Source organism: Haliotis cracherodii, unplaced genomic scaffold (genome assembly GCF_022045235.1).
Source record: "Haliotis cracherodii isolate W230 unplaced genomic scaffold, xgHalCrac1.p SCAF_12, whole genome shotgun sequence".
In the NCBI taxonomy this organism is placed as follows: Eukaryota; Metazoa; Mollusca; class Gastropoda; order Lepetellida; family Haliotidae; genus Haliotis; species Haliotis cracherodii.
Window position 1 is genome coordinate 32,877,281 of NW_027266267.1, and position 12,451 is coordinate 32,889,731.

Sequence of the window (12,451 nt, forward strand, 5' to 3'; positions counted from 1 at the left end):
TCCTGATACTTCCTGAAAATATTTAATGTATGTATGTAATTAAATGTATGTAAGATGGTACATTTGGAACTAGAACGAGGCACATGTTTAATTAATCAGATTCCTGGAAAAAAAGGTTCAGGATTAACAATTTGATGTAAACTGTATGAATATGTTTGAAGGATGATTGTTTCAATGAATGCAGGATTGAAGAAACAAAATATATATTAGATACCAACAGTTTGTATATCATCATATAAACAACAGCTTGGACATTGATGACAATGGCATCAAACATAGATTTACAAATCTTCAGTAATAATTATTTATAGTCAGTGAATATACGTGTTTTACGGCACTTTGAACAGTGTTTCAGTTATGTCACGGCGTGTCAGCTTAATGTTGGAGGATATCCTGCTTTGGTCGGATATGGTGATGACAAACCATTGATCATATTCAGGGATTCGAACCCGTGATCATGGCACTCTGGGAAACAAAGACCTGGTCAGACATCAATGCACTGAAACCAAGAACAAGACATACTCACTCTCCACCGTCAGCTGACACACGGGGACGGGGACGGCTCCAACTACAGCCGCATCCAGGACCTTCCATGTGCCAGCATCTACCACCCCCACGCTGTGTATGGTCAGTGTAATGTGAGTAGCATTTATGTCCGCACTGTATCCACGCAGAGGGCTGCAGCTGGGGTTGCATGTGACGACATACCGGCCATCATTAGGTCGTTCCCACACAAAGCCAGTGTAGCTGCTTCTGTCGGTCTGAATTGTGTATGGCGTATTAAGCAGTGCCACTCCTCCAACACACGGGGAATCAGCCGAACCAACACCTGCAATGAGTGAGTGAGTGAGTGAGTGAGTGAGTGGGTGGGTGGGTGGTTGAGTGAGTGGGTGAGTGAGTGAGTGAGTGGATGAGTGAGTGAGTGAGTGAGTGAGTGAGTGGATGAGTGGATGAGTGGATGAGTGGGTGAGTAAGTGAGTGAGTGAGTGAGTGGATGAGTGAGTGGATGAGTGGATGGGTGAGTGAGTGATTGGGTGGGTGGGTGGGTGAGTGAGTGAGTGAGTGAGTGGATGAGTGGATGAGTGAGTGAGTGAGTAGGGTACTAGAAATGGTGTTGTAAAACTCAAACCAAGGAATAACACATTAATGCAACAAGCGTACATTTTCTTCACACCCTGTACCCATGTGTGAAATAATAAAATGTCATATTATTGATATATTCTATTGGGAATCCGTCGTTGGCTTGAGTATGTGTTAAGTACAACGTTAATCTCGGTAAACACTCATTACGCCGGAAACCTAATCGCCATGTTTGCTTGATGCTGCAGATATAGCCAAACGCGACTGAATATAAATACAACCCATAAACGTAGAAAATTGAACGTCAACATTTGCAACCTAATCAAAATTAGACGTTCGATAAAGGCGAGCCAAAACCTCATCAGCGACATCAATCAGAGTCATATATCAACAAACACGTAATATTTTGTATTAACTTTGATAATTTAACATTGCATTTACTTTTGAAAACATTTTGTTCAACCCTGTGTTATTTTAGCGAGACGACAAAATGGCGCCTAAAGCAACCGAGGAAGGAGTTCGTGTACACAACTTACCAACACGGCAGGGGGCGTCATGTGTCCTGCATATTTACCTACTTCCCCATTGTACCCACCATGTATTAAGTAGCATTGAGTAAGTTACATCACATTCCAGTGAACCCTCCATTCAGCATTATCTACCTACTGAATGTTTCGCGAATCACGTTGTAGTGACAGCCTCGTTTTGACCCGTCCCCAACAACCCTTCAAGCCCCTTCCTAATCACATAAAACTACCAGGCTGTCTACTCATTTGTCGCATGTTTAATTGTGACATTTGATCTACCCAAATCGTATTTCACCTTCTCAAAGCAAGAAACTGTAAGTCTAGGGCATTGAATATTTTGCAGTCTTTACCAGTTTCAATCTTCATAAAAATCGACTAACACATTCGTCCAACTCACCAAGCCTCCTCAAACCGTCACAGTTTACATCCCAGCTGCTGACGTCACACGTATAGCTGACTGTGACGTCACCGAGTCGGGCTGGTGTCACACTGAAGGTGCTGGAAGTGATAACATCGCTGACGTCAGTGACGTTGTGCTTCATCAACATCTCCGTGACGTTGCCAGTAGTGAGATAAAAGCCAGCTTCCTGTGAACAGTAGTACCCTCTGATGTCTACTATCAGTGTCAGGTTTGTATTGGGCTGGAGGGCTGTTGGGTCTGCATCACTGCTGACGTTGCACCGGGGGAGTTCTGTGAATACAAGATGAGATAACTGCTGATGTAGACTAATGTAGAATGTAGGAAAATAGTTATTTACTTGTTCGGGTATGGGCAAGAGCCCAGATTTAACCCTGTGTTTATACACGGAGCAAGTGGACCTGTAATGAGAAACCAGTGAAGTGACATCAAAATCATAGTGTTGAATGTCTGGTGTGTTATTAGGCAGGATGATAACCCCTTCACATCATGATAACTGATTCAGATGTCAGGTAGTGCCATAGTGACCAATTCGTGATAACTCCCCAAACTATTTGTTGTTAGAAATAATGTGACTATAACACAAACCCTCCTCCAATTCTTCTCTCGACGTGATGTGCAAACTGTGTCTAGTACAGTGTTTAAACAATTTATGATTTGGAGAGATAAAAACAAAGAATATTGTCTAAAGAAATACCGACTTGGCAACCCATAAGCCTATTGCATTATCGTGGGTTCGAATGCAAGGTCCGCCCTGATTATATGTCCTGGTTTGTCAGCATTATACCCGTGTTTGTGGGTTTCATCAAGTTGTACAGTGTCAGTGCTAAACGCCATGAAAGTAACTCCTCAAATACTGTTCAAAGCAGCGTCAAACAAAGCTCCCTCACTCACTTCGAACATGTGTTTGTCTGCTGCCAAGGACGACATTATTCCTCCGTCGTTTTATTTTGTAAGCAAGGACCTGAACTACTCACTTGCCACTCTCAGCTGACACACGTCGACAGGGATGGCTCCAACTACATTTCCATCCACGATCTTCCATGTACCAGCATCTGCCACCCCAACACTGTGTATAGTGAGTGTAGAGTGTGTGTCGTTCACCGTTGCTCTGTATCCAGCCACAGGGCTACAACTGGGGTTGCAGGTGACGACATACCGGCCATCAGTGGGTCGTACCCATGAAAAGCCAGTGTAGTTGCTTCTGTCCCCCTGAATAGTGTATTCTGTACCGAGCGCCGCCACCCCTGCCACACACGGGGGATCCGCCGAATCAACACCTGCAATGAGTGAAGTTTTATGCGCTACCAGCAATGTTCCAACTTTATCACAAGCGGGTAACACAAGGGATTGACTTCACAAACTGTACATAAGGTAATTCGAGACTGTGTGACTGGCGAGCGCTTTAAACACAACGCCACTCTTCCCTCACATTTACGATACTGAAAATGGTGTTGTAAAAGTAAAACCAATGGATAACATATGAATCTGATAATGCAAGAATCATTAAAACCTCACTGTAGTGAATGCAGGCTATCCAACCAAGGGTGATAGTATAGAGGTGGCCGTGCTTCCACATGTCCAGGCAGAGAACTGGAACCAAGAATAATTACATTATTTTCTTAAAACTCAGAAAATTCAGCGATTAATCATAAATATAAGTTTCTTGTTGGCACCACCATCTTCACTGGTCATAGTTGTCGATGTTCCATAAATAAAATATCTTCACCTTTATTATCGAATTGTATGATACTTTACTGAACGTCTGGACAATGAAATCCAATGACATTAACATCAAGAGTCCTCTCACAACGGACACCATAACGAAGGCCAATTACATCCACAGTCCACTTACTACATTGATAAGGATTTCACTACATGTATACTCAATCCACTTGATTGTACCTGGTCAGAGATAGTGCCTTGGATCTATGTTTATATAATTATGAATGTTGATTTATACATTTGGAGATTTAAGGTATTCTCACTGAAGATTCGATACCAGTGTTCGAAATAAGCACCTGTCCGTAGGCCCGTGGCAGGTAGATTTCGTGTCGGGCCCGTAGTTTCACATTTGTATTTGTCCTTATTCCCTGCAGTAGATTTACGCGTCGGTGTATTTGTTATAATCAGCTGCAGTTTTCTTAATGAGGGTGTGAAAAGTTTAGTCAGGGCCTGCAGCTCCTAAAGTCTGTGGGTCCTGATGGCAGCATATTTCAAACACCGTTCAATACCCCTTGATTTAATTTGGAACCGAGCTCTTTACCATTACGGCAAGAACGCTTGAAGAGTCTGAAGCTTTTCACCATGACAGCAAGAACGCTTGAAGAGTCTGAAGCTTTTTACCATGACGGCAAGAACGCTTGAAGAGTCTGAAGCTTTTCACCATGACGGCAAGAACGCTTGAAGAGTCTGAAGCTTTTTATCACGACGGCAAGAACGCTTGAAGGGTCTGAAGCTCTTTACCATGACAGCAAGAACGCTTGAAGGGTCTGAAGCTTTTTACCATGACAGGAAGAACTCTTGAAGGGTCTGAAGCTCTTTACCATGACGGCAAGAACGCTTGAAGAGTCTGAAGCTTTTTACCATGACGGCGAGAACGTTTGAAGGGTCTGAAGCTCTTTACCATGACGGCAAGAACGCTTGAAGAGTCTGAAGCTTTTCACCATGACGGCAAGAACGCTTGAAGAGTCTGAAGCTTTTTACCATGACGGCAAGAACGCTTGAAGGGTCTGAAGCTCTTTACCATGACAGCAAGAACGCTTGAAGGGTCTGAAGCTTTTTACCATGACAGCAAGAACGCTTGAAGGGTCTGAAGCTCTTTACCATGACGGCAAGAACGCTTGAAGAGTCTGAAGCTTTTTACCATGACGGCGAGAACGTTTGAAGGGTCTGAAGCTCTTTACCATGACAGCAAGAATGCTTGAAGGGTCTGAAGCTCTTTACCATGACAGCAAGAACGCTTGAAGGGTCTGAAGCTTTTTACCATGACAGCGAGAACGCTTGAAGTGTCTGAAGCTCTTTACCATGACGGCAAGAACGCTTGAAGGGTCTGAAGTTCTTTACCATGACGGCAAGAACGCTTGAAGAGTCTGAAACTTTTTACCATGACGGCAAGAACGCTTGAAGAGTCTGAAGCTCTATACCATGACGGCAAGAACGCTTTAAATAAGGAGTCTTTTGGAAGGCGTAATTACGAATAACTAAGCACCCAATTCTCTCCTGTTATGCCTGACCGGGAATCCTGGATCATCAGCCAAAGCCGAGCACCAGGAATTGACTGTGCTTTGGCGACTCCCACTCATTGATTCCAAGAATAAGAACTAGCTACTTGCTCTTGCTCAAAAGTTGTTTCATTGGGGTAACAACATTGAAGGCATTGTGTGTTATCTCAGTTGTGTGTTTGTAGTTTAATCCCGCACTGCACAATATTCCAGCTATATGACGGTGGTGCGTAAATAATTGAGGCTGGACCAGACAATCCAGTGATTGACGACCATGAGCATCGATCTACGCAACTGTGATAAGACGACATGCATCAACTAAGTCAGCAAATCTGACCACCCGATACCGTTAGTCGCCTCTTACAAGCATTAGTTGGTGAAGATCAATTCTAACCTGGAATCTTCATGGGACTTGCAACTGAAGGCATTGGTAAAGCTTTCAAAACGTTTTATGGTAGACGTGGAGGACATTTCCAAACTTGACGCATCAGTGACAAATATGATGTCCGATGCAATTTCCTATTTTAATTTGTACCATATGTTCCCGTGTTTGCTTCAGGTGAATAGTTGACGTGCAAAAATATTCCTGTATCCGAAATAAAAGTTACAATTCGAATCAATTTAACATGATCCCAACTAGCAAATGTGTGTCAAATACTTTATATATCTTCTACTTCCATTCTATACGTAAAAGAACCATTCCCCGTACCATACCAAAGTCGGTGGTTGAGCAGGAGACACACATTATGTCACAGAAGGAAAAATGTAACATTTGGAAACAACAGGAACATCAGCCTAAACCGCAGCAAACTTAGAAACCATACTCTGTGTATCAATTCTAGCAACGTCATGTGACAAATGCTCTCAAGTCGCCATTACTAATGCTTTAGCTCCGCTCAGTTCAACCATGAAATGCTCTCAAGCCGCCATTACTAATGCTTTACCTCCGCTCAGTTCAACCATGAAATACTCTCAAGCCGCCATTACTAATGCTTTACCTCCGCTCAGTTCAACCATGAAATGCTCTCAAGCCGCCATTACTAATGCTTTACCTCCGCTCAGTTCAACCATGAAATACTCTCAAGCCGCCATTACTAATGCTTTAGCACCGCTCAGTTCAACCATGAAATACTCTCAAGCCGCCATTACTAATGCTTTAGCACTGCTCAGTTCAACCATGAAATGCTCTCAAGCCGCCATTACTAATGCTTTACCTCCGCTCAGTTCAACCATGAAATACTCTCATGCTGCCATTACTAATGCTTTAGCACCGCTCATTTCAACCATGAAATGCTCTCAAGCCGCCATTACTAATGCTTTACCTCCGCTCAGTTCAACCATGAAATACTCTCAAGCCGCCATTACTAATGCTTTACCTCCGCTCAGTTCAACCATGAAATACTCTCAAGCCGCCATTACTAATGCTTTACCTCCGCTCAGTTCAACCATGAAATTACATACGGCAGTACAGACACAGAACACTTAAATCGAAGATAATAATATAACAGTTTACACTTTAATGTCGACATTTAGTCTACGAATAGCGCGACATAATCTAATGACTCCGATGTTAACTAGGTAGTTCGTGTATTTGTAGCGCTCAGTTCCATTCTACTGATACATGTGACCCGTGAAGATCCGGGGTACAATAGGTCTTGAGCAACCCATGCTTGTCGTAAGAGGAGACTATACTTGTCGTAAGAGGCGACTAGCGGGATCGGGTGGTCAGGCTCGCTGACTTGGTTGATGCATGTCATCGTATCCTAAATGCGTAGATCGATGCTCATGATGTCAATCACTTGATTGTCTGGTCCAGACTCGATTATTTACAGACCGCCGTCATATAGTGCGGCGTTAAACAAAAAACAAACAAACTGAAACATGATATAGTTCTTTGTAACATGTAAAGGGACGCCAGACTATTCAACTCTTTGTCAAACCAAATTCAGTGGTTGAGCCATTGAACATATATTCTGTTGAAGACGCAGGAAATGTATTAGTATTATATAAAACAAAATTAACATGAGGGTAAAACCTTGCCTGAGTTTAACTCCTTACCTGTGTGTCAATGGTGGTAGCAACAGCACAGTCGTGCTTACATGTGTCAGGAGACACTGTGTCCTCTCTACATATACCTTCTCCTTGATCGAAACCAGCTCACGAGGACAACATGTACTGAACTGATCTCATAATCGGCTTACTGAGTGGCTGAAATGTTTTATTATCGTGGAGACCCGGGTTAGAAACTTCCTCAGCAGGCTGGTGCCTGTCAACCAACAAGACCAGTGTTGGCAGGCTCCATGAAAGGGTTAATTGCGTGCTATCATACTCGGAGAGGTGAACAACGTACGTGGTAGAAGTCAGTGTTATGTCTGGACAATACTTAAATATATTAAAGGTCAACGTGATGTAGCTCGAATAGTACTGGCTGCGGCGTCACTCACTCACTCAAACACTCACGCATTCGCTTTCTTGCAATTCAGAAAAATGACATTAAACAATAAATGTTTACACATTTTACTGAGGGTATAAATTCAGTGTAGCAGGATATATTATGAGGGCTATAACCTTAGTCTATGATGTTGAACTTTTGAATTGTAATATCGGAATTCAAAACTCTCATTTAAATATGACACTGTATGACCTTGAAGTGTCGAACACCTGTCTTATAATCGAGAGCGAATGGTCCGGGGTTTGATCCCCTGGTCGTGTCATATCAGAATACGTTAAACGATGGTACTTGTTGTTACACTTCCTGGCGCTCGGCATTAAGAGGGTAAAACAATGTCTGGTCGGCTTATCTGAGTGGGGTATGCATGTTAAACTGCGGCATGGTATCTCGCACTATTAAAAAAGGTCTAGACTTCTAAGGCGACATCTCACTGTTTATTCCTGATTATATTATATCAATAATTAATTTTATTATATCAAAATTTTGTGAAAATAATTATTGATATCATAAAACATATTGATTTCACAATTTCGGAGTTTAGATATCATAAATGACTTTCTAATATCTAAAACTTATTTTGTGATATTTAAATTTTGTGATTGCAACAAGAAACAACTCAAACCAAAACAAAGCTATTCAGATTTCATCAAAGTTTCTGCACCAGGTGGTCTAACGAAAGTTTTAATACCAGGGCTAATATTTATCGCACAGTTACTTTTTAATGAAAGGAGTTTCAAAATTGAAATTTAGCAGAGTATCAAACTAGATCTGAAGTTACTGAAAGGGAGTACTGAATGTTAACTTAAACAATTTGATGCAAAGTTTGGTCCCACCTTTCTTGGAAATCTTGGAAATCTTGTCTTGCAATAGATCTAACGGAAATCTGATTTCACAGTACTACGGATGGTTGGCCAAGCCTTGCAACAGAACTCCCCAGCAAAATTCGCTAGGTACATTCTGCTTGCAGCTGAATATGTGGTTATATGAATTCAAGCACCACCTTTAAATAGAAGAACAATAAATCAAATGCTACTATGATTCATTGACACGACACATTTAACTCTTGTAAGCAATATCTGATTTATCACTCGTATTTATTTAAACTGATACGACGGGCGCATGAAAAAATGTCTGTCTTAAGTAGTAATGCAGTACTGTTGCTCAGCACTCGTGAACACTCGTGTTATTCCGAGGGACAAGCGCATTTACAGGAACACATTTCCGAGAGGTTTTGCTTGTGGCACTGAGGTCGCGAGGTACAGGAAACTTCTTGCTGCACTACGAATGGGTTTGCTCCTGGTTTGGCATTAGGAGTAGGAAAAGTACTCAGTACTAACTGTAGTTTATATATACTGAACCGCAAAAGAAACGTCACCCCAAGTAACATTTCATGAAAAGTTGTCATTTACATATCTGGGTAATTTTTGTCAAAGTTTCTAAAATTTAACATTTCCTTGTCCAGAAAAATGAAATTTGATGATAAAAAGACAAAGCAAATGACAATAAAACCGATCGCCAAAACGCATCACGGCAACGGCCATGTTAACCCGATGCACGTGAGTTCCGTGCAAATTGAAATGCGCATACATTCCGCCATTTCTTGCCCTTTAATAATCCACCCAGATCGGTTAACATTCATTCGTTATTGAATTGCTACCACATACCAAGATTGACAAGAAATCAGCAACACCAAGCCCTTGGACGATTGCAAGCTGGACAAACCACCCGGCAAGTAGCCAATACATTTCAAGTCCACGTAAGGACCATATAAAGGCTCCAGCAACGGTACCAGACCACCAACACTACAGATGACCGACCACGTAGTTGAAGACCAAGGGTCACCACCCGACGTCAGGAACGTCAGTTTGTGCGACAGCATCTTCAAGATCGCTTTGTCACTGCTGCGGAAACTGCTCGACAGACCATGGGGCATTGCAGCGACACTTTAGTGCGAACACCGTGCGTCGACGATTGGCGAGCAGACACCTCCACTGTCAAAGTCCACACCGAGGACTCATTCTGACTCCACGTCATCGCCAGGACCGTCTTCAATGGGCAACACAGCACCAGCATTGGCGCCACCAGCAGTGGAGAAAAGTCCTCTTCTTAGACGAGAGCCGTCACTGTATCTCAGCAGCAGATGACAGATAGAGAGGCTGGCGACGACGCGGGGAACGTTATTCGGATGCTTGTGTTGTTGAGAGAGACTCGTGGGGTGGTCTGAGCATCATTGTGTGGGGTGTAATTGGTCTTGCACAGAGGGTCGGCCCTGTGGTCTTCCAGAACATCGGTCCAGGGAGAGGCAATGGTGTCACAGCAGCTCGGTACATTGATCAAGTCTTGAGACCACACGCCATACCTCATTTGGCACGTCCCCGCAACCACGAGTTTCAGCATGATAACGCCCGTGCCCACAGTGCGAGAGCAACAAGAGACTTCCTCCAGCAGAATGGCATCAGAATCATACAGTGGCCTGCCCTCAATCCCGATTTAAATCCCATTGCGCACCTGTGGGACGAGATTCAACTGCAGCTGAACTGCGTCAGGCGTTCCTCAGAGTGTGGGCACAAGAGCCTGTGGCCTTCATCAACCGCCTCATCCATTCCATGTGTCGACGTCGCACGGCAGTCATCAATGCACATGGCGGACACACGAGATACTTATTTGTGATGCCATTTTCTCAGAGACTAGTGATGTGTTTCACTTTAAGAACATTTGACACTTTAATTTCAACCTTGAGGATCACTTTTGCCAAGTTTCATCTTTTTAATATGTCTCAAAGTATGTTTACAGTGTTTGGACAAAAAACATGTCTCCTATATTTATTCATAGGGACGTTCCCTTTGCGGTTCAGTATAGTTTATAAGTATTAGTTTTGATTTTTGCCAACAAATGACCAAAGGGACTCAAATTTGGCTTGATTACTGTTGGAAGAAACAAAGTGTTTTGTTACCTTAAATGTTCACCTATTTATGGAAAATGGGGTTCAATTTGTTTTCTATTTTGTTCATTAATATACTGTTTTACAACTGACATTACGTTGTATTAGGATTAATATGTATCCTATATATCCATACATGATGTTTTATGTGGTGGTACTGATATATTTCCAAGCCAATGAATCTGGTACAAATTCCCTTGTGTATAATTGTTATTTATGGTACGATTTTGCAAAAAGAACATCGGCTGGAATCTACATCTTCGATTTTGTAAAGTCGTTTGTTTCAAGGATATTATGAATGATTTTAAACTGAAGCCACTTCTTTCTTAAACTTTTTTGTAGATCTATTTGCCATTAAAATTAATATAATCCAATTCTTTATTTTCATAATGCTTGTGAAAAACATCTGCACATTTGTCATGACTATGTTAACTTGTAAAATGTAATAAAGTCCCTTAAAATACTTTGCTATCTTCATGTGTTTTTTCAGCATAGAGACATTAAAAGATTGAAAGGGCATATGATATGTATAGGATAAAATACGTCCGTCCGAGGGTTGTTATTATATTTAACCCGAGGGGGGCCCGAGGGGAAGTGTTTTATCTTACTTATAAACCGATTTTGAACCTAAAAATTATCCCCAAACTAAATTTCAACCCATTATAAGTGTACAATAAATCACGTTCAAGGGCTCATCACATTTAAAACACGCATCCCAAGGATAACGGTTTTAGATATCATAAAAACCCGAGGGAAAGTGTTTTATTTAACTTATGAACCGAAAAAAGAAACTTAAAACATTTATCATCCTTTTTATGTTTCGAACATACTTTCCATGAACATTAGGAAACGGGCGTAAAATATCTGTTGCTGGCGTACAGATCTTGAAAAGGACATTCTAAAAAGCAGTGAAGCTTATCAACACTCACTGGGCTACAGATATGAAGGTTGCGAGTTCCTTCCTCGAGAAATTTAAAAGAAAACATTTTCATTTGATTTTACATTTAATTACATGTTACAATCTGAACGGAAGTTATATTATTAAAATCCCTGGGACATTATAACGTCCCTGTTTGAGATCTAACCCGACTGGAGAACAATAGGATGACGTCACCGGAGGTTTATAAGTTATTTTAAAACTGTGTTACTTTCTTCCTTTACAATATTTAAGTGTGGCATTTCTAACATCCTGAAATGCGACGAAATCTGCTTTAATACGATAATTTTCCCTAAATTCAAGAAAATTACATTTTGTTCATGTCGCTATACGGGTGAATCAATCTTGAATGCGAGGTTGATCCCAATTCCACCTGTCGTCAGACGAGTGTAATAGCCCTGTCTGAGGAAACGGCCTATTGTTGTCAGAAGTGTTGACTGACCTTTTCGGAGGGAGCGACCCACTGGGTAATCAGAGTCGGAGTAGGTCCCCCAAACCCAATGCGTGTCTCTCTGTGGGGAGTTGGGGTCGGAGTATGTCCCCAAAACTCAATGCTCGTCTCTCTGTGGGGAGTTGGGGTCGGAGTAGGTCCCCCAAACCCAATGCGTGTCTCTCTGTGGGAAGATGGGGTCGGAGTAGGTCCCCAAAACCCAATGCTTGTCTCTCTGTGGGGAGCTCGGATCGGAGGAGGTCCCCCAAACCCAAAGCTTGTCTCTCTGTGGGAAGTTCGGGTCGGAGTAGGTCCCCCAAACCCAATGCGTGTCTCTCTGTGGGAAGTTCGGGTCGGTCAGTAGGAACGCTGTATGGTCGCCGTAGCAGCGCACCAAGCACGCACATGATAGCAGTTCGGACGCAGTGGTAGTCGGCGGCGC

At 42.4% G+C, this 12,451-nt stretch overlaps 1 protein-coding gene across 1 annotated transcript in view; it reads right to left on the reverse strand.

Moving 5' to 3' along the window:
• LOC139457299 (uncharacterized) overlaps positions 1–12,451 on the reverse strand; it is a 59,885-nt gene that overhangs the window by 26,576 nt on the left and 20,858 nt on the right. The window contains exons 5-6 of the mRNA XM_071238707.1: positions 3,003–3,305; positions 2,005–2,298 (exon numbers count right to left, since the gene is read on the reverse strand). Coding sequence (XP_071094808.1) covers positions 2,005–2,298; positions 3,003–3,305 — 597 coding nt within the window. The remainder of the gene's footprint in view (positions 1–2,004; positions 2,299–3,002; positions 3,306–12,451) is intronic.